At 41.6% G+C, this 23,752-nt stretch overlaps 1 protein-coding gene across 1 annotated transcript in view; it reads right to left on the bottom strand.

Annotated features, from left to right (window-relative positions):
• The window catches only part of TTC39B (tetratricopeptide repeat domain 39B), an 82,219-nt gene extending 60,832 nt beyond the window's left edge, over positions 1–21,387 (bottom strand). The window contains exon 1 of the mRNA XM_075739766.1: positions 21,245–21,387. Coding sequence (XP_075595881.1) covers positions 21,245–21,292 — 48 coding nt within the window. The 5' untranslated portion in view covers positions 21,293–21,387. The remainder of the gene's footprint in view (positions 1–21,244) is intronic.
• Positions 21,388–23,752: the final 2,365 nt, after the last annotated feature.

Raw genomic sequence — 23,752 nt, 5'->3', positions numbered from 1 at the left:
AGCAATCCTAGCATCAGAAGTGAACTCTCCTTTCTTCCACAGTCATTGTTAGTCATTTAACTTTAAGCATCTTTTAGACTATATCCTGTGACTCTGTAAATTATTAAGTTTGCTAATCGTTTTGTCAAGCTAAGTGTTTAAACATTTGTTCTTTTCAAAGTGAAGCAGGCAAACTTGGTCAATCTAAATTATTCCTTTAAAATCCAGATTTATGACAAGATGTAACTACCAAGTAAGGTATTAACCATCTAGATTCTCCCCACTGACAACATAACATCAGAAAACTAAGTCCAATAATATCTAGAAGCACTAGCCATGATTAGGAGTCCATACTAGATTGGACAAGGAAAAAGATAAAGCACCTTATCTCAATGATATCAACATAACATGAATAAGGGGGCACATTGATTCAACAGACAAATGAGACCATGTAAGATAATGGTGAAATAATACTAGCCAGAACTAAATACTGTTGCTATATCACGTTTACCTGCCTAGTCACAGCTTTATTTTGTAGGTCCTAAATAGAGCACAGTTTTAAGGAAATTCCTGAAGAACCATAACCTTAACAGTAACTCTCCTACCTGGAAAGCCCACGTATTAAGAAATTGCAAAGCATGGGAATCTTTGAAGACAGTTATGTATTTAACAAGCACACTTGTTCACTTTAAGATGCTTTTAGTCCTGATGTTTTTGTCCAAATTGCTATTCAAGTATGGGTACATCTAATTATTTTTGTCCTCTTTTGCCTTCTGTAATTCAGTCCCATACCATCCTTCTCCTCAAAAAAATCAGTGCTGGGTGAAAATGATGCAGGGCCAACCCAAGACACTGTCAATAGCCATGCTGCCCTGCGTATCTTGTGCCTGCACCTGCCGCGGGAAGCACAGTTGACAGTTTGGAAGTTGTTGGCTGGATTCTACATAAAAAGAGGCTTCACTGAGAGGTCTAAAATGTCTCAACCCAACAGGAAGGATAACACGCCTTGCACTGCATTCACATGAAAGTTATCATTCTGTACAGGCATTAATCTTACTGGACTTCAGGGAGTTTAAACAAAACTCAGTTGACAAGCTCAGAAACAGCTTTCCAAAACCAGAGGAGATGCACCCTATTCCCTCTGGCTAAAACTGTCCAGACTCATCCAAAAGGGCAACAGCATATCCAGTGCATGTGGGGGTATAGACTAAATCTCTTTTTCCTTGTTAATATTGAATACAAAGAAAAAAGAGTGACTATGGGAAGACAATGGGGGAGGTATAAGAAGAAACTATTCTACAACACTCATACTATGGATGAGAGGCCTTCCATATGATCGTTTCTACAACAGTTCATTTCCAGACAGTTTCTACAAGTCAGCAGTCACTGCACAGTTTTATTACCGAATGGGACAGAATATTAAAAAAAAAATACTTTGAGCAAAATCTAAGTACATACACTGGCTGGTTGGGTTTTTTCTTTTCTATTATGTAACTTGGTAAATACTCATTTCTCATCAGCCTCAGCCGGGACTACATTAAAAATGATTCAAAAAAACTAGTGGCTAAAAATTTTAAACTCCAGGCCCACAGGAGCAACAACTTAAAATCACTGGGCATTTAAAACTTTCCGGACAGTATAGCAATATGCAAGCTCCTAAGAATATTAGTCAAGGACACAAAAGAACAACATACCATCTCTCCCCTTAGTTGACTTCACTAAACTGAGAACTGCTAACAGAGGTTGGAAAATCTCCTGAAAAAACACCAAGAAAATTAGCAAAACTCCCATACATCGGAACTCCAAAGTCCACTGTCAGTTCTCTACTCAAGCATTTTGCATTATAAAAATATTGAGATTTTCTTAGTCCTTCAAGTAGACTCTGAAACTTTAGCCAAAGAATTACTAGAACAGCCCAGAGCTACCATCACAGCAAGCAGAAAAAAAAAAACACCAAAAAAACCCCACCACAAAAAAAAAGAAAAAATATATTTAATTAATAAAGAATTAGATCAGAATTGACACAGTTTGAAAAAAAATGGTGATTTGAGAATATTAGAAATGTCTCTTGGTCAAAGGAACTGTAAAGACAAACACTTCAGATTTGACAAGCCCTTTTTTTACATGCTGTGCTAATCTAGTTTTTAAGATGTACCTGATAAAACATACATTATGTTAAGAATTAGCTGAGAAAACAAGAGGAAAAGCAGTTGTCAGTGGAAAACAGTAATTAAATTGTTTCTAACATAATTTCTCCGAGGCTTCTTTCTGTTCAATACAATTTTTAATCGATAGTCTTAAAACAAACGTAATGCTAACAAAATGTTCAGCCATAAAGAATTAGTGGACTACAAGTCAGACTAACATAAAGTACACTCCCTTTAAGTGACTGGCATCATTGAGTAAGTAAGCTCCAGATGAGAAGATACACACGTAAAAATCATGTACGCAGGCTGAGGTTATATTATGGAAAACAACAATCCTAAGAAAGACTGAACAGTCATTTTGACAAGAAATTCAATATGAATTCCTTCTGTTAATGTGATCCTCAAATTAATCTGCAAACAGTAGAAAAAATAGAAAACATTAGTGCCCAACATCAAGAGGATGAAAACTGTAAAATTTTGTAGTTTCCTAGAGTTCAACCTTCCTGAATGTTGATAAATATGTAACATAACAGAAAAGATCCAATTAAAATAGTTCAAGAGGTAGAACACATGACATTTTAAGAGTTACTTAAAAGTTCAATCTTTTTGATTCACCAAATGTAGGACAGCAGAAATACTTATTATCTGGCTTATATAAACAAACTCACAGAAACAAAATCAGTACCAGGCAAAATCTCTCCGGTTTCTTGTAAACATTAGTCTTCCATCATGCCTTTTTTTCTACTGCATCAAATTCACATTTTTCAGGCAGAGTGGTAACTACTGGAGCACACCAGCAAAAATAACCATGGACACTGTCTTTCACATCTCCAGATTAAGTGTCTGAAAAGCTCACAATATTAGTTCAGCTAAGCACAAATTACTAGGTTTAACACCAGCCAAGTTTCCTAAAACTGATGGCTTTTGTTACACAAAGAGCAATTATCTGTAGTTCTGACATTACTTTATGGAGAATTCACGCAAATCAACACATAAGCTGTGACTTGAGCCAAAGATGTTTTTATGGAATCAAATTTACTGTCAGAATCCCTTTCATAGAATCAAAACAATAATGTGTGCATAGATTCCTTTTTAAGTAGAATGGTTTTGATCTTGTAGCTTTAACCAACACCTTCTTGATACCTCTTTCCCTCCCAAACCACTTCACAAAAAAAGCATCAAATATTGGAAATGACTGCTTCACAAAAAAGAATGATGGAGATGAAAAACAGGGCAAGCTCACTGGTCTAAAGTTGTGAAAGTTCAGCTTGTAATGCTGCTCAGTTAAAAATACATACATTCAGCTAAGGAAATTGTGGGGGTTTTGATTCACCTGCAGTAAGAGAAGTAGGGTAACACATCTACAAACTTCAGATAGAACCTGCACGAACTAAAAAAAGAAAAGTAATTCTGAGAACTTGACCTATGCAACATAATCTGTTATGGACACCTTTCCTGCGTACTAACAATCGGATGACTGTGTCACATAAGGACAGAATTCAACTGTTCCTTAAATGGGCAGTGGCATGAGAAAACATTACGTAGGACTCATATTTTTTCAGATGTTAAGAGAGAAAGTAATTCCCAGCGTTACAGTAGGACCCAGAAGCTAATGTGTCAGTTATCTTGAGCTAATTCATAAAGCACTGATAAAAAGAATTAGTACTTTGATGAGCCAAATAACATTCAGATTTCTTTTCATTAAAAAATATAAATGCTTTTCACTTCCTAGTACTTACTCAGAACTGAAAGTACTTTGCACTATAAAGAGTTTAAAAATCACAACTTTTTAGCTACCACTTCATTAGATTTGACATAGTAACTTCTCAGAGAAAAGAGCAGTCCAGTTTACAAACTAGCAGAAAAGAAAAGTAACCTGGGAATTAAACTAAATCTTAATGCTTACTGTCAAAAAAACCCAAACATATGAGAGAAAAGGTGTTTTGATGTAGAGAAACTTGGGGGACTAGACGGAAGAGAAGACTTCCGCAATCCTTCTTCTCTGTCACCTACACAGGCTTTATTTGCCAGTGTGACACTGGATCCTGGTATTAACAATTCATAGCCTAGGAACAGAAACACATGTAAAAACACTCAGTTCAAAGGGGAAGGAGACGATACAGCTGTTACAAAGGAGGAAAAAGATTTCCCCTTCCCAGAGACAGAAATAGTCTTGAGGCAGAAAGAAATTAATTGAAATGCACAAGTTCTGTTCTACTTGTTACAAACAATTTTTACAGGAAAAGTAAAAAATGAAATTTGTTTCTCTAAAGGAAAAAAAATGCACAAGTTTTTGTGCTTAGGTATTATCTCAGAACTGGTTTGAACTATAAATGTAACCCATCTGCTTTTTTAAAATTGTTCTCAGGAATATTTGCATATCAGTGTTTTTCCAGAGAACTGATGGGACTGATTGGTGGCTGGTTTGGAGGAACTGCATTTTGCTAGATGTCTTCCGCTGCAGATGAAGAACCTCAGCTGTCTGAAGCTAAAGATCAAACTCAGTAGTTCAGACTTCCCTATTCAATCTCATCCACATAGAACAGTATGCCACATTCAAGATCTTTACTAATGTGAGTGATCTGGTCAGGAGTCATGCTTTAACAAAAAACAAAACAAAACAAACCCCACCAGACCAGGAGTTGGTAAGGTAGAAACCAGCTTTACTAGAAATTTCGTTAACTAAAGAGTTGCTGAACAGTTAGCAATCCAAACAAACTTCAGTTTCATTTAGCTCAAAAATTAGATGTCAGTACCCACAAGAAAAAAGGTTTCTCCATTACAGTCTGGAAAGCAGTGGCCTTTCAATGCAACTGGTCACCCCAAAATTACCAGAAGACATAAAAATTTAGTCTTAAAAATCCACCCTCCATTTTTTACAGAAAACAAGTATTTGTAATGAAAGCATCTGCCATAATTAAGTACAACTAATCAACACATTTTAAAAAGTGGACAATTCCTACTTTGCCTTCAGCTGCATGCAAGCTGGACTATTCTTAAACAGCACAGAGCCACACTGTATGAACCAGGGCAGGAATGTGAATGAACATCAACTGAAGGAATTACATTCAGCGATGTCAGCTGTAGTGGGTCGGACTGGTTACATACCAGAGGGAACAAGAAGATGAAGGTTTTTCTGAACCTACTTCTAAGACACAAGGCAGTCACACTTTAGTAAACTGACATCAGTCTCACTTGTTCTGAACACAACTGGCTGAGCTTGTGCTGTTTTAGACGACACTTCTTCATGACTGTAAAGTGGAAATAAGCAGATTCAGTTACCCACTGAGAAAGTAAAGCGTCACAATATACTTCACTGTAATTGACATGCAAATAGCTGCTGTCAACACTTATTCATGTTCAGATTCATATCCAACATTTTGCACGTAAAAACAAGAGTAGAGTTTCAGTTAAAGCTGGCTGAATACCAAGCTGGCTTCCCTTACTGTTTACACTGGCATCTTCCTGCTATTTGACCCGCAGTCTCACCCGCAGTTGTTTTTCTACAAAGAGCACTTCTAAAAGTAAGCTTTCAAATATGCTTTATTGCAGCATAGAACTTCATTGCTGCAATAAAGCTTTTTTTGTTTAATTTTTAAATTAGTTCATCATCTTTCCTGTCCGTCTCACACACATACCCTCGGGCACCCCCAAGACCAAAGGAGTGTCATGCAGGCTTATATTTGTTTGTGACAGTGTGGTGGGTTGACCCTGGCTGAGGGCCAGGTGCCCACCAGAGCCGCTCTATCACTCCCCTCTTTCATTAGACAGGGGAGAAAAGGTACAATGGAAAAAAAACTTACGGGTCGAGATAAGGACAGGGAGAGATCATTCTCTAATTATCGTCACGAGCAAAACAGACCGACCTTAGAGAGGGAATTCATCTTATTTATTACTAAGCAAAACAGAGCAGAGGAATGAGAAATAAAACCAAATCTTAAAAACACCTCCCCCCACCCCTCCCATCTTCCCGGGCCCAACTTCACTCCCGGCTTCAACCTCCGCCCTCCCCAGCGGCACAGGGGGACGGGGAGTGGGGGTTACGGTCAGTTCATCACGCGGTGTTTCTGCCGCTTCTTCATCCTCAGGGGGAGGACTCATCGTTCCCCCGCTCCAGCGTGGGGTCCCTCTCACGGGAGACAGTCCTTCACGGCCTTCTCCAACGTGAGTCTCCTCCACGGGGTGCAGACCTTCAGGAGCAAACTGCTCCAGCGTGGGTCCCCCACGGGGTCACAAGTCCTGTCAGCAAACCTGCTCTGGCGTGGGCTCCTCTCTCCACGGATCCACAGGTCCTGCCAGGAGCTTGCTCCAGCGCGGGCTTCCCACGGGGCCACAGCCTCCTTCAGGTGCCTCCACCTGCTCTGGCATGGGGTCCTCCACGGGCTGCAGGTGGACCCTCTACACCCCCTCATCCTCCCTCCATGGGCTGCAGGGGGACAGTCTGCTTCAACATGGTCTTCACCACGGGCTGCAGGGGAATCTTGCTCCGGCACCTGGAGCACCTCCTCCCCCTCCTTCTGCACTGACCTTGGTGTCTGCAGATGTTCTTACATCTTCTCACTCCTCTCTCTGGCTGCAAAAGCGCTCTCTAACTGTTTTTGTCTTTCTTAAATATGTTATCACAGAGGCGCTGATTGGCTTGGCCTTGGCCAGCAGTGGGTCCGTCTTGGAGCCGGCTGGCATTGGCTCTATCAGACACAGGGGAAGCTTCTAGCAGCTTCTCACAGAAGCCACCCCTGTAGTGCCCCCCCGCTACCAAAACCTTGCCACGCAAAACCAACACAGACAGGCACCAGAAAAAACAAACAAACCACATACTCAATCAGGAGTTCCCAGCCCAGCACACATGCACCAAAATACACTCCTCATTGAAAACCTTTGCAGAGATTCTGTATGTCACTATTCCTGATCAATTTCATTGGACAAAACTGATTGCTGAGCAATTCTAAACTGAAAGGTAAATACAAACAGATGCACCTTGGCTGGATACATCTTCCATTTCATACTGTAGGAAGAATGATTTGAGAAGAATGCGAAGGCAACTAAGGAGACTGAGAGAGTAGAGACAATACACAACCATTCTTCTCAAAACAGACACTTCACAAGGGAAGACACTGTAAGCTTGTCAACTCTAGCCATAAGAAAGATTATTCAACCAAATTAATTCTTCTTGCAGCAGACAGGCCTCAGTCTTGCAAGACCTTTATATCAAGCTCATTAAAATTTTTACAAAAACTTCAGTGTCATTTTTCAATCATTCCACAGAAATTACATAAAACCTCATTAAAATTAAAAAAAAAATTAGTATGTTATATCTATAAAATTGGTAAGACCCTTGTGACCAGTAAGTACTAGGTACATCTGTATTTTCCAGGACACGGGACACAACACGGATGAGATACCGCTGTTGAAAGGCAAAGCTGGTAAAGACTTTCCTACTTCCAGCAATAAACATTCAGCAAACTTCTATCAGCTTCCAAATAGACTATTCACTTAATTTTTTTCATTCATTAGAAGAGGCACAATAAGAGGTTTCAGAGACACAAGCAGAGGGTACTTTCAGAAAGCTGGTGTCTTACCAAAAGTAAGGTGTTAGGGTAGAGCATCAGAGACAGAGTAAGTGTTTGCTCTCTCAACTTGCTTGTATGCAGACAAGGCATGAGCAACTTGAAAGTGACTAGCCTTCGTGTGACTCAGATCAAAAAGCTTTGTCTTATCAATTCTGGCAAAGTTAGTATTTCACAGCTAGTGACAGTTCACCATTCTAGTTCAGAACCGGCCATCTCTCATCAAATTTAACTTTCCATGACTGGCTAGCCTTCACAGAAACTTCAGCTGAGTCTAAGCAAAGGATCACTAGACAGTTTGTTGCTAACAAAGCAGCAAATGAACTGAGCAGTTGACCCAGCTGATCAACATTAGAGACAGCAAAAAACTACAACCAACTAGTACTCAAGAACAAGGGGCTAAAGAAGTGGGAGGTAAAACAAAAAGCATTAAGAAGGTAGTAAACACAAATATCTAATGCTGAAACAGATTATTAATCAAGACCATTTCAAAGGTTTTAAGCCACCAGTCAAAACACGTGGTAGAAGAAAGAAATAAGGAATAGCTCTACGCTTCAAGCAATGCAGAAACATACATATTTCTTGATAGGCAAGGCTTAATCTCTTAATAAAAAAAAGTGTTGGAAGTCAAAAAGACTCTACAAGTTGCATAAAAAAAAATAAGAATCTGTTCTCTGGTTTTGTAAAAGCCATGAATCAACTTGTCAGTTATCCTGAAGACCATCTTTCCAAAACACCTGGCTGTCATAACAAAGAATCACTCACTGATTTCCTCCCAATTCCAATGCTCGAAGAGAAACAAATGCCATTGCTTTCACTAGATGAAAGGGTATCAGCTATACTTCAATGGCATAATGCTTGATGCCATGGCTGTAGGCTTTGGAACACTTCTAATATAATTTTTTCCAGGACAACTGCTGTCTGATCTACCATGAAGAATTTCAGAACTTATACAAGGAGGCTTTCTAAAGATCTCATTTAAATGCAACTTCAGTTATACTTCCAAGATTCTTATCTCATTCACATAACAATGTATTTTATAGGTTTTAAAAGAAAAAAAGAGGGGGCAAAAAAGCACACACAGATCAGTCCAACCAGAAAAATAAGAACTGCTCAAGTCACAGCTATACTGCAATCTGCGGTAAAAAAAGAATGCATGATCAGCATAAGGGAGTGCTGTTGCTACAGCATTCAGAGAGAGGTTCTATTATTACTGCTTGGTATTTGGTACAACTGGAAGTAGTTTAAAGAACAGGACTCAATTTATTTTTAAATAATAATAAACTCGCAGTGTCAAGCGAATAGAATGTGAGGTCTCTGAAGTGTAACATCAACTGTGCTTGTACCATGAAGAGGGTCACCTATGAAAGTGCAAGCAAGAGGACTATCAGTGCTTTCCATAGGTTTGCCATTAGATAAAGTTTTAAAAGTGTATCAGAATTACTAGTAATATGTTCTCATCATAACAAGAGTTAGCGTCGAGTTCTGCAGTCCTGGGCATACGAGGTTTATCACTGTTTGGTGGTGTTTTTTTAGGAAAAAAATATGTTAAAAAAGTATTTGCAGTTGAGATTTAAATGCGCTTACTAAATTTCTAAGCTTTTATCCAGCAAAGATCTCTTGTTAGCATACAACAATTTCCAAGCTTTGATGAGGTCTCTAATCCACAATCAAATTAATGTTAAGCATGAGTAGCTTTCAGCAGGAAGCAGAAAAACTTCAGTTCCAGTCTCCCTGTCCTCACCCCACAACATGCCTGACTTTTTGTAATGCAATGTACCATGTTGAAGACAGGAAAAAAACACCACCAAACCACCACTAAACAAAAAAAACCCCCAAATTCACATAATTTTTCCTTTTTTTTTTTTTTTTAGAAGAATCTCCAGACATCAGAATGGATGAAACAGAAAGGCATAGTGTAAATCAAGCTGCAATTACTCATTGAGTGTCAGTCTTGACTCAGCATAAGAAAGTAGTACACACAGTGGAAATCATTTCACAGTGAAGGAAAAAGGGTAAAATATAAATATCTAAGAGGAAGAGCACATTGTGTTGTCCTGAACTTTACTAGGCAATTTCAAATAAAAATGCTTGATGCTCACTGCTTTCATAGATTTCTAAATCTACCAGGAAAAATCCTAATTATGTAACGGGTTCACCATGCACTTACTACAGATTTAACCAGGCAAAAGCATCACCTCTTATGAATTACAGTTCCCCTAGAGGGATATTTTGACAGTGTTCCAGAATGCTTACCAATTACAATGTAATCAACAATCCTAAGTAAGTCTCATCATAGAGTCACCACCTTGGAACTACTGATATTAATACTTTTCAGAGATGACCCTAATCTGGGGAACAAAAGATGTTTACCTCATATTAAAGATATTGTCAAAAAAAGAAAAATATGAAAGAGACATTAATATGAGCATCTTGAGTATTAACCTACCCTTGTCTCCCACAGGTTAAATATCCTCTTGACTATACAGCTGGTTACTCATTTACATAGAATACAAAAGCAGTTGCTGCATATTTAGCACCACAAAGTTCTATTTTATAGTGAAAAGCAATTTAAGCAATTTTTCTTAAATGGTTCATTTCCCTTAAAAGGTGGTCTTGCTACAGTAACAGTAATTCCAACAATGCTATTTACGATAATGTTGTTCTCATTACAGAAGTTGAAAGTCCCTATGGATATATTCTGATACACCAGCAGTACCAACTGCAATAACAAAACAGCAGAGCTTTAGAAGCCAACATTATGTACAGTTAGAAGTGCCTGTAACATAGGATTAAAGCAATGACTTTTGTTCAAAGCACAGTTTGTTCCCCCATTGCAAGACAGACACAGGCCACCTTCCATACCTCCTAGAAACATTCAGATTTTTTTTATTAACAGAAAAGCATCCTCTTAAGGACACAGCAACTGAGCTTCATTACTAGTATAAAAACTACTAGCTGATTTACACACATGTTCAAGAGTTTGTTGTCTTTCCACCAGAAAAAGCGAGACAAACAGCTAACACAGAAATATAGTGTCACATTCAGATCAAGTGTCACATTAAATTACACTAAGCAGAATCAGATCTTGACTTAACCAGGCAGTAAGCTAAAGTGTTAGTTCTTCCTAGGCTACTTACAGGCAAGCACAAACAAAACACATTCTCATCTGAAGTTATGAGAATAACCCTCACCAAAAAAAATCACAAGCAACATGTGCCTTCAAATTTCATTAACATAAAGTAAGAGTTAACCTATTAACGTCTCCCTTAAGTTTTGTTAATGTGTCAAGTGACTATGACTTTCCTTCTGCAGTCAAGACTCACCCTACTTTAATTCTTCATCCAGTCTATTCCCACACAGAGCATGGTATTTCCTCAGACACTGCAGGATAGCTGCAGGATTCAGAAGACAGACACCAAATAGACTACACAGATGCACTGAACGCAGCATGCATTTCCCCATATAGAAGTCTTACAATTTACTTGTGCATTGAAGCTTGTCAGAAAAGTGCAGTTTCTACCCCTCACCCCTGCACACTCCCTGTACAGCTCACTGATGTAATGAGGAATTTATAGCCTTTCTAAGTTCTAGCTGGAATGTAATAACAAGGACAGAGTAAATATACAGTTGTCACCAGATTCATCACTTCTGCCCAAAGGGTCACTTTACCAGAAACGTAAGGGAACAGTATGTCAATGCCTCTAGGCAACTGCTCAAGCACACATGCTCCCTCTCCTCCTCCTCCGGAGAGGGTTATAATGCTCTTCTGGTGCTTTGCTCTGCAGCCTCACGGGCAATCAGAGCATTGGTTCCTTGACACCAAGCCCGCACCGCAGCAAGTGTACATTGAACTGGCCGTCGTGACTCACGCTGTGCAAAAGGAAATCCACATGATCACACGGTGCAATCTAAAGCACTGAACCTCCGCACACCACTTCCTCCTGTCAGCACCCACAGAGACAAAACCAGAAAATCTAAACCTGTTACACAAGGCATAAGAGTACTTCTATGGAAGGAGATGTTATCAGCCACACAATTATTGCAGGCTGCCAGAGAACTACTTATGTCACAACTGATCTCTGCCTGTTGCTGGTATCTGTATCCATTTTCACTATAGCCCATGGTCATTATATAATAAAAAGGTTTTTCCTAATTTGTAGAAGTTGTTGCAAAACTTTTTGAAATCTCACGTGACTTTTTAATTACTTCTTCAGACCATGCAAAAAACATTTACCAAAGGGCAAAATTTCAGAGAAGAAAGATACAATTTAAGCCAATTTCTGCAACTACTAAAACATAAGTTCAGTAGTTTCCAGAACTCACCTATGTAATCTAAGGAGACCAACTACTACTGTAAAGCATGATCTACACAGATGCAAACTGTAAAACTCATATGAAGCTTACCTTCCCAGCATAAAACTGCATGCTCTGTTGCCCCTACAGCACAGTCCACAGCTAAAACAAACACAAAAGTCAAAAAAAACACCCCACTTTGTGTTTGACTTCAGTCAAGGACAAGAGAAGCTTGCTTCGGGACATCCTGTGTTGCCATCAGAAGATGTAACCTCAGCTTCCCCTTCTTGCACTCTACCTGTCCTTGTAACAGCAGGGGACTTCCACAAACACAAACGAACACACACCACGAAAATTATGTGGGTTTAAAAAAAGAAAACACAACACAAAACCCAAACCAATACAAAACACTAACAACACTGGAAAAGTCAGCTCTTTCGGGGATATCAGGTGTGTCTCCTCTGCTCCACCAGGACAAACACTGACAGGAATTCAAGGCAACTGCAGAAATCCCGTTGGCCAAGCGGGGTTGCTTTTTGTAGAGAAACTAGCTAAAACGGACCACAAACTACATCCCACAGTCGCAACTCTTAAACCATTAAGAGAAAGCACACAAGCCCTTTCCTACTACCCAATCGCTAGTACCCACGCTTTTTTTTACCACTCCTTCACTTGTGCCAATGCAGTTCCTTTGATGACACACCTGTTAGCTGAACAACTTAGTTGATTCAGGATGAAACTCCAAAAGCAAGGCACCACGGACACAGAGCTGTACCGTCTCTCCAGTAACTACTTGTATACTTTCCCTTAGGGACACCAACATTTTCCTCTTCGCTCAGGCACGTTGCTACTTAAAGCTGCAAGCTCACTTTTTGACTGCTCCAATGTACAAACTCAAAACAAGTACTAATTCAGAAAGCAGTTAGGAGTCCTCCACGGTGGAGCTCTGAACTGCAGAAGATAATAAATACAGATCCTGACTTCTAGGAGGATCCTCCTACCTGGGAGCTGATGTGTGACATTGGCATGACTCTATACTTCTGGTTCCAGCTCACAAAAAAGCACAAAGTTAGGACAACTTGCATTTGCTTTGCACTCCCACTCTGAACATATCACTTAACTCAAATGGAGATAAAAATCCCACCATGCAACTAAGCAAAATGGACTTCCAAACAGCCCACCATAACATTTTTTTTTCCTTTTAACTTGGACCTTAACACTCCTGTGGTGCTCACTTACTGGGAAATGTGTTCACTCTGAAACTCAACTACACAGCTTGTGCTATCCCTTCTACTCAGCATGACTTGAATTTACATAGTTCACATTTAGCAGAAGTCACGGCACTTTGGCAAAGTGTCAGACTAACCATCGCATCTTCCAGAAGTGACTGGCCATGAGCTACCCTGTATTTTCCACTGATAGAGGGAGCTATAGCCATATATAGCTCCTTAATCCAAATTACATTAAAAGACACAGACACTGAGCTGCTGCTGAATCTCTCTTTCCCGAGGTTTTAAAGAGACTTTGCTTAAGCTCAGTAGAACGCAGCTTAACAGAGCCAGCTACTTCAGTGGTGTCAAGTAGCAGTACACAGGCAGATATGTTTAACTGGATTTTCCAGAGTTGCACATGTTTTTCATGCTAAGATTCTCCATCTGGACAAGGCACAGATTTAGATATTCTTTAATACTACATTTAAGCCACTGAGTCTTACCTTAAAGTTCTTCCTCTGGTCCAAGTCACACACTTAAATTTAGCTAAACTGCTTTGTCTCCAAAGTTTAGCTCCTATGCTTGTCACACTTCCCTTGACAAGAACGTAATAATTAACATGATTAACATAAGATAAAAATATAAGGATATAATAATACAATAATTAGAAAAAAATGACTCAAACACTCCCAGTTCTCCCTTAATGCACTTAACTGCATTACTTTTCAAAATATTTTTCTTGCTGGGAAGGCCCTAACAAAATACACTTCATAAAGTATTCCACTATGTTGCAGTTTATTAAAAAAGAAGTAAAAAAGCACTTAAGCTTCACAGCACATACAAATAATGACTTTGAAAAGAGTCGTAGTAACTGTTTTTATGACAAATTACTGTCTCCCCAAATTAAAGTGGGAAAGTTTTGTAGAGAATGTGGAATATTTCGGGTTTTGACGTGTTTCTTCAGTGTCTTCTACAAGAGCTACAAGAACTCTAATGATCTGTGTAAGCTTGCCTCATCTAAAAAGCCTCTTTACCAAAGCCACAAATTGTAATTCTACATCTCAGTATTTTCAGCAGCAAGCTCATTTTTTGCCACAGGACCTCAGAGTAGCCATTTAACAGTGATTTACTATTCATATTTCTTTTAAAAAAATGAAAATATTAAATGAAAAAATTAATTTGCACCAGCCCTGGAAACTTACTAAGTTTACAGAAAAGAAAAAAAAACAAAAACCCACCAACATGATACAGCGAGCAAGTTTAGCTAGCTGCCCCAATGGATTGGGTACCAGCACTCCTAAGGGAGAGAACCCGGATAAAACATCTTCTTCCTAGTCCATTATTCCATGGTAAAAAAAATAAAAGCCAGTGTGACATATTCTACCTTGATAATCACCCTTTTCTCAACTAAATCTAATAGGAATATTTCTTCTGTCCACCTACTACTAGTTACAGCCAAGTATTACTACTCACTTACAGAACACTACACTTCTTAGAACAACCAGCACTGTCAATTGGTGCCAGACACAGAAATTACTGCCTTCAGAAACAGGTGTCCTCCAAACCTCCTCTCTGTTTCAATGACTGTCTTTGTACATCCTCCAATAAGTGGATCTCTAAAGAGCAAAAGTGCGCCTGATGCTGGCTTCTGGGACGAGAAGAAATCAGCAGTGCTGCATGACCAAACACCAGCTTGTAGGTTTATTTATTGCTCTATTGCACAGCAAATGCATAAGAGAAGTGGAATAAAAGCATGATATATTCACCAAAACAAAAAAATATCACTGCTACTAAGGTCTGAGGTATTACATTATCTTCCCTTGCTATGTGGTAACAGCATGGCTTCCTTAGTCCAGAATAAGATGACAGGCAAATCTTCATTTGCTTGATGAGAATATCATGCTTATAAAGCACCTCGTGTTTGGGTACAAATCCACAGGTCTGTGATATTTACTATTGACTTAGCTGAAATGTTTTTTGAACCTGAGAGTGCTTAGAAAAGCAGAAGAAGAAATTTTTAGAACTCACACACAAATTCTCACATTTCTGACTATCCAAGCAGACACCTGACTTGTGCCTACGGCACAAGGGTCTTGGACGCGTGCAGGCTCTAACCAGAACACACGTCAACAGCAGCACAGATCCACCTCCAAAAGCCAATTCTCAGGTCTCCACCTGCAAGATTTTGCTCTCTTTTCAAAATGAGAGCAGCAATCCACCATTTCTGCTCCCTCCAGTATAATAGTTTCTATTAATCCAGAAGAGACAGCAGATGCCCTGACAGATGTGGTCTGTCAGGCTGTATTGCTGCCAACCTGTTGCCAGCAAGTATGATCTTATCTCCACTTTCTGTGCTGATGCCACAGAGGAAGAGAAAGCCCTGTTACTTATTTGAAACTTTCCTTGCTACTGCAAGTCCTTCAGGTTCAGTAAGCTGTAAGAGACTTACTTAACAAGACAGGAGGCAGAAGATCATACATGTTTATCACCTACTCACACGTTGAGTTATCCTAGTCTGTGCTGCTATGTAATGCATGGTCTGCCAAGAAGCAATGAAGTTCCTTTTCTCTTTCAAGAGAAACAAGAACCTCTATCCAAGCCAAGTCATTGGCCTCTAGCAGTTCCAACAAGCCCATCAGGTCAGGAGGTTTTTCCAAGCATACTGGCACCAAAACGTCAACAGAGGAAGAACATACATTTGCAGAACCAAACATGCTTCCACAAAGTCATAATTCTTGCACGGATTTAATAGAACTACAAGAAGCAATCTATTCCCCTTCATGTATGAAGTAGAACTGTCTTTCCACATAGTGGATGGCAAGCTTTTAGCTACAATTACCAAGACAGCTGTACCTGTAAGGAGAGTAACTTTCACTGCTCAGAGTACAGGCTTTATTAAAAGATATTAGATGCTGCTTTCCACAACAGAATAGCAGCAGTTCAATATACAAAGAAAAACCAAAACCTCAAGAAAGAGGCTAATTCTTCTTCTTTGTTCTACTTTTTTTCCATCTATACAGAAAATAAATATCACCACCTCACCTTCCTCACCCCCCCAAATAAAAACCCCAAACAATCCACAGAAGAGAGAAGTAAAAGCAAATTACAACAAACAAATTCATTTCATAGGTACTCACCTCTCCCATAACTTTATCTGTCAGCTCTGCCTCCCTAAGAGGCAACTGGTGCTTTCTACAGTAACACCACATTTTCCCATATGCCCTGTATCTTTTATCCCTCACTCTGAGGAGGAACAGCACACTGATTAACCAAAGTGAACATTAAATAAGAAAGTTTAATTGGAACACGTTACATACACTTCCTCTTCCCCTCCAGGAAATCAATAAAGACTTAAACCACACTTTTTTTTTTTAATCTACTCAGCTTTCAAACTCGGTCACAGTTAACCAAGGGGCTCAAACGGATGAGTGAAGCCAGCCCTAGGAAGCCGAGTAAGAAATTGAAAAATGTGAACAATAAAAATTAGCCCCATCAGACAATATAGATAATATAAAATTGGAATACATATACTTACCTTGAATAGGTGGTCGGTCACAAGGAAAAGTAATACCTCTCAACAGGTACACCCATATGTTTCAAATAAAACTTTATTTCACAAAGAACCTCAGAAGCAGAGACTGCAACCTGATTTTATTTAATAAAGAAGAAATTACTAGTCATGCTTAGTTTTCCCGTGGTCCTTTTCCCATCTGTGCTGCTGGAATAGCTTGCCCCTCATCTTAGATGTACGTGTGCTCTGACAGTAGGACAGGCCAAAACAGGAACAGGAAAAACAGATGAGCTACATGCCAAAGCACAAGCCTTTGGGATAAGCTGACACAAGGAGTTCAAATTTTACATTCTTCAGTTGTGCAAGATCTACTTCTCAAAGACACAAAACAATACAAATCAGATTAGGATGTTTTAAAAACAACCATCCTTCATGAGAGGACGTGCCCTCACTACCCCTTCCTAATCCCACATTCCCAAGATATTTGTCACTTTTTAAGGTGAAGTGGCTTGTTTCCAGTGTCTCTCAGTCTCTGAGGGAGTGCAGCTACCACCGTTTGTCATCTCCAAGACACTTCTTGTAGGCTGGAACTATCAAACAAAACTGGTGAAGAGTCTTCAGCATAAGCATGAGAGAGAGAGAGAGAGAGATAGAGAACAGCCAGTGCTGCACAGCTATAGTATTTATTCTAAAGTACATTACTATATTAAACTACTGGTGGAAAGAAGCGCACCACTAGCATGTTCTTTGATCATAAGCGCAGCAGCTGCTGCGGCAGTGGATGAAAAGCCTGAGTACTTAAACAGAGTACTAACCAGTACCAAACAGCTTTTGAGTTAAAGACAATGCTGGTTCCATTCTGAAATTAGCTCTGAAGATAAACTGTCCAGGCTGATAAACCAGCCTATACAGTGTTTGTCCCTACTTGGGCAGTTCAAGAGAGTACAGCCAGACCTTCATTACCTAAATTTTCCTTAATAGGTTAGTTTAGGGCTGAGGCACAGATTAGCTGAATTGGCCAAGCTGTCCTTAATACGAGCCTTAGAGTTAACCACAGCAAGGGCACCAAATCACTTTCAGATCTGTATATAATCCTTAGTCTGACTGACTGTGGCCAAACAAGACATTTTTTTTAGCATCTAGATACTTCTTGATCATGACCCCTTCTGTCTGGCCACAACCCTCACACGCACAAAGGCTAAGGTTGGGTTTGGTGGGTTTGTTTTTTTTTAATGGATAGGGAATCCCCAAGTAACCAATTAAGCTGGCTTTAAGACTTTGAAAAACCAGGGCAGCACAGAGTGAACTTAATGGGAAGCAGATCTGGCCCACTATTTTAAGTAGTCTTTAGACAGTGGTGCATGTGGGGAGGGGAGAAGGATTAAAGTTTTGCTTGAAGACTCTGCAGTGGCTAGGAGTGCTATTTTACCTTTAAAGTTAAACGTATCTGTCCTACATTTGCAACCTGCTCCAAAAGTATACTAGTATGAGTACTTTTAGTAGGTGAATTCAGTGCCATATAGAGGTTTAAGTGCCAATGGCACATCACGTTCTGAGTTCGCAATTCGGCATTTTCACTCTGATCACATAGCATCCAGGAGACTGCTTCCTAGTAGAGGATGACCACAAACACTAACACCTGGGAAGCAACAGTACACAGGAAAATTCTGAGTTTAATAACCATTTGTTTTCCCAAATGAGCATACCCATAACACTAGCTCATTAACACACCCTCTTCGGCTTAGGTCTCCAATTCCTGTTGGTGATTCTTAACAAAAAAAAAAAAATCAAAACCCCACCCACCTGCCACGTTTGCATTAGCTGGGGAAAAAAACCCAACAACTTATTTACACTTCATACCACTTACTCACCATGCTCACTGGAAAGCCAGAGCTGCAAGACAATGAGGCAATAAATCAGCCAAAAAATTAAATACAGATAAACATGGTATCTGGCACTTCCTTGAGCTGCAAGAAACATAAGGAAATCCACAAATTTTATTCATCAGGGACTACAGGAAGGGACAGCTACCTGCTACCTCAAGCTTGGACTTGAGAAGCAGGGTTCTTACTGGTCAATGTCCTATTAAGGAGGAAATAACTTCAAGGTTTAGCTTAACATATCCTTCTTCAAAGTTTCTGGGATGAAGTAGTACTCAGAAGTCCCTGCAAAGCAAAATTCTATGCTAAAAGCTATGTTGATATAGTACTAAGCATGTACACCTAAATCAGGAAGCAGAGGTCCCATCTGCCATGTTCCATGTAAACAACACTATTAAGATGCATGCAGCTCTTAAGAGCAAAGCTGACAGTTGTTTTTAAGTGTCTTAGTTTTGGGGTTTTTTTAAGTGTTTGTAATGGGTATGATGCTGGGAAACTGAAGTTGGGGAACATTATCATCTCATGCATGAAGTGCTGAAATCATATCTAGCTTATCAGTAAAGACATTCTGATGAACCTGTAGGCAAAGGCACCCTACAGAGGTCTATTACAGAAGCAGTGACCTTCCCCAAGATCAAGTCACCATCTGCCCTCCCTTCCTGAACTCTGCAGTCTCACAGGAAAAATCCAAGCACTTGCTCCATTACCAATTCTGGTCTGTTTCAAACTCCAGAGAATCAAGCAGAAATCTCTGTAAAGAGCATAAGGTCTTTTGAGCTCATCTGAAGAAAGCTTTGCATTTTTTGCAGACTATTGCTCAAATAAAGCTTATTCAAGGTGCTTTTATGCCTACCTTTCTATTTCTTTGTGTGGCAGCTTTTTTCCTCTAATAAAGCATTGACACTTCACAGCAAACTTGGTGAAGAATATTCTTCCCTATTGTTCACACAGGGCAACTGGGCTACAACTAAGTTGCTAAATACCTGTTTTAACAACTGTGAATTTTGACTTCCTTACTGAGAGCAGCAAGAGTTTGTTAATAACGTGTTTTCACTGGTAATACTCCTTATATCGGAAACAAAACTCAGCTCCACAGAGATCATTCTATAATTTTGCAGTGATTCACTCTAGTATACAATGAGATTTAAGCATTTCACATCCTCTTCACATTATGCTTCCACACTATAACCTTAGTAATTAGCAACTTCTATAGCACACTCTGAAATACAGACTAGTGTATATCCCCACCTTCCAACTGAGAAAAAGAACAAGCTGGTTTTTATCATCTCTTCCAAGCATGGCTTCTGCAACTGCCAAATACAAAACACGAGGATTCAACCAAACTACACAGCATACCAAGTCCTACATATACATTTATCAGTTGCCCTGTTGTATGAAATAGTGGCTCACCTCAAAAATGGGGCACTGGCTACATGCTTTTTTTCAAAGTTCATCCTAGCAAGGTTTTTAAAACAAACGAACAAACCCCACCAAAACACACACCCCCCCGACTATTACATAATCATATGATTCATAAGTTTTCTTCAGTAAAGTTCGGCCAGAGGCATGCTTTACCAATCTTTTTGAAGCTGCTGAACGTACACAATGCTAAAATTGTTCATTTGACTGCAGAGTCAGAAATCAAGTCAATATTGTCACATGTGCATGCCAGGACTGTGATTTACTCTGTTTAAAAGCACCTTCCAGTTAGCACTGCCTCAGTTTTGCAGTATCCTTCTCAAAAGCTAGCCTAGGAGATCCCTTACTACCACCAACTTTCCGAGACGTGCTATCAACGATTCTGCTATTGCATTTTTCTGGACTGAGAGGACACGAACAAAGTCTAAAAGCTCAGGTTAAAGGATTTGCATTTGGGCTGTTTAAAAGACCTTTAATCAAAACAACAGGGAAATAATAAACTCCAGTCAATAATACGTCTTACATCAACTACAGTTCTGCCCCATTTCACTTCCCAGCCACAAAACCGGCCCAACCCGCGGGTCCTACGAAGGAGGAACCGCACCCTCCCCGACCACCGGGCAGAAGAGCCTTTCCGTGCCGCCCGCCCCTGCCAGGCGACAACCCCGGGAGGCGCAGCTGCGCCGGACTTCCAGCCCGCAGCAGGCAGCGGTGCCGCCCGCACACCTGCCCTGCGCCGCCCGGGTCGGGGGGGGTGCCCGGGGGGCCGCGCCTCCCGCCCGCGGCCGGGAGAAACGCGCACCGGGGAGGCGGGGCAGAAAACTCGCAGGGAGCAGCGGAGGAGCGCAGCTCTGACGGAGAGATGGGTTTCAAAAAAAAAAAAAAAGAAAAAAAAAAGAAAAAAAAAGAAAGTTTTTTTTTTTTTTTAAAGGAGAAATAAAAACAAAGGCGGGCGGCGAGGAGGGGCTGCCCGCGGCCCCGCCGCCTGGACAACTTTCCCCAACTCCTGGCAGCTTCTCACCCCGCCGGCGGCCGGGCCGGCCCCGGGAGGAGGTGGCTGCCTGGCTGGCCGCCCGCCCGGCCCCAGCGCAGCAGCAGCGTGGGGCAGGCGGGAGGTCGGGATGCCGGCAGAGCCGAGCCCTTGCCCATGCTCCCCCCCCGCCTCTGCGCCGGCAGGGGACGACCGACCGCCGCCCGCACGTCCGAAGCCCTCTCGCCGTCTCCCTCCTGTTACCTCCTCGCCGCCGCCGCTCTCCTCCGTGCCGTTTCCTACGCTCGCCATGTTCCCGCTCCGCTGCCCGCCGCGCCGGGATGACTGCGGCCGCCGCGCCCCGTCCCGCTCCCCACCGCCCGGCGGCGGTCCCCGCCCCCTCGCACTTTCCCGGCCGCCCCCGCTCGGCCCGGCCCGGCCCGGCTCCGCCGCCTGCCCCCCCGCCTTGTCGGTGCGGGGCTGCGCTCGCCACCTCCTTTCCCCCCCGCCAGCCGCCCCACCATTCCGATGACCGCGCCCCCTCATTTGCATCGCAGGCCCCGCCCCCGCCTGTCGCGCTCGGTCGCTCGCGTGGCGCCCCGGCCGCCCCTTGGCCCTGAGCCGGCCGGGCTCCAGCGCTGCCTCAGGGCCGGGGCGGCGGAGAGGTGCCCTGGAACCGGCCCGGCCCCTCGGGTCAGCTGGAGGATGAGGTTGGCCGGTTCGGCCTTTGGGGTGAGCGGCACGTCGTCCGAAACTCATGGCGAGGCCTCTTGCCTCCAGGAGGCCGTGCTCCCTCTTGCTGCCTACGTCCAGCCGGCCTGCGGCTTGCCGCCCCGCACCACCACGACCAGCTACACCGGGCAGAGTGCAGCGGAGCCTCGTTCAGTCATTCCTGCCGTCCCTCTGAGTCCTTGCAGTCCTCTCAGTTACCGGGACCGGTGGCGCCCGGTACACCTGCACCAGTACCGCCAGGTTGGCACTTCTATGCTGCGTACTACCACCCTCCTCGTTGACTTGCCACGGAGCCCAGCTGGCTGCTGCAGAGGAAGGAAAGCGTGAGCTGTGCCACTCTGCTTTGGAGCTCGTCTGAAGGGGCCTCGGCACTGCATGCAAGCAGACCACCCAATGAGTCCATTGTTGTCAGTCTGCTCCAGGTACTCGCTACCTGAAGTCCCGGAGAAACTTGCTCCTATGTTGCTTCAGCACCCTGTGGCCAGGGTCTGTGGAAGAGCCGCTTCATGCTGACCACTACTTGAGAGGAAAGTTTGCAAAGCAGCCTCTGAGAAGGACTGTTAGATTCTCCCACTCTGCCTTATCTTGTTAGTTAACAGTATCATAATGTTCTTTGCTAAAAATCTACCGGCCTCCATTTTTCCCTGTTCTGCCAGCTGAGGTCAAGTTCTACCAAAAACTAGGTAGCATGATGCCCATCTCCACTTCCTACAGGTTAGTTGTCTGTCACAGCCCTTGTTAAAAAATACATACAGTTTTGATATACTGACTTTGATTAGAACCAGAGACAGATGAAGAGAAAAAGAGAACTGAACAGAATCTAACCAGGAGGTAGATAAAGTCTAAGACCTTTTTTGCAAGATTTGGGATTACAGATTAGAGATAAACAAGGTCCTTCAGTCTAAGAAGAGGCAAAAGTACAGGCTTTGAGTGTAGTTTAGCAATTTCAGTGTTCCCATTAGTCTTATGTATACTGCTGTATGCACTCTGCTATTTTTACACAGCCAAGCTAAGTAAAAGGGGGAGGGGAACCTAACTTGAATATGTTCAAGTTAACATAACTTGAATATGTTAACTGCAAGATGGCACTCTTCTCAGTTAAGGTGTTTTCCCATACTCCTATTGCACTTGAGTATGTTTGTTCACTGGCAACTTGGAAGATACTCCAGTGATATTAATACACTTCTCCAGGACTGGTCTGAAGCACATGAAACAGTAGTGCAAATGCAGCAGACAGGCCGATACATGCTTTGTATTTGACTCACAGCACAGTCATGTCTGCCCACGCAGTTCCACCTGAAACTTATGTTACCATTACATCCTAATTTTATACTGTTCACCAGAATTGTACAAGTTATCATCGTCTGTTGAAGACATGACTCCCTTTCTATTTCTCAGCTCCAAAGGCAATCTCTTTGAGATGTCCTTTTGCTGAGAACAGCAAACTATTTCTATTTCAAAAACAGATTTTAGCCAGTATTGTTCTATAACAGAATACTGTGGGGTACATAATATATGAGTAGGATAGCTAACACATAAGGTCTTCAAGTTCTAGAAACATGGTCCTTAAAGAAGAGAACCAGTTATATTATTCCGTAGGAGCCACGCACCTAGGCGGTTACGCACTGCCAGTTCTAGCTACAGAGAGTAAAAATTTAGCCAGATCCCTATGTTCTTGTAGAAACTGTTAATGGACTATAGCACCAGTGCGTTTAGAGTTAGGTTGGCAAAATCACACCCATGTGCAGAGTTTGTAGTCACAAGTCATTACTCTGTGTAGGAGACATAACTGCATGAATCAGAGGTTCAGTTAATATACTCAGCAAGTTCAAGACCAAAGGCTAGTTCAACACCACTTTGTCATAACTAGCTCTTGATACGTTGCATTTATACTGTATAGTATTGTATTGTATTGTATTCTTTCCTCCCCACCAAGTCCTTTAGCTCATTTATATTATTTTGGGCACATTTAAGGCTGTATCAGTGACCTTTCTCTGGTCAGAAAAAAAGGTGCATGCTGAAATAATCATAGTAGAGATA

The sequence above is a fragment of the Balearica regulorum genome, chromosome Z (genome assembly GCF_011004875.1).
Source record: "Balearica regulorum gibbericeps isolate bBalReg1 chromosome Z, bBalReg1.pri, whole genome shotgun sequence".
NCBI lineage: Eukaryota > Metazoa > Chordata > Aves > Gruiformes > Gruidae > Balearica > Balearica regulorum.
This window is presented reverse-complemented; position numbering and strand designations above follow the sequence as displayed.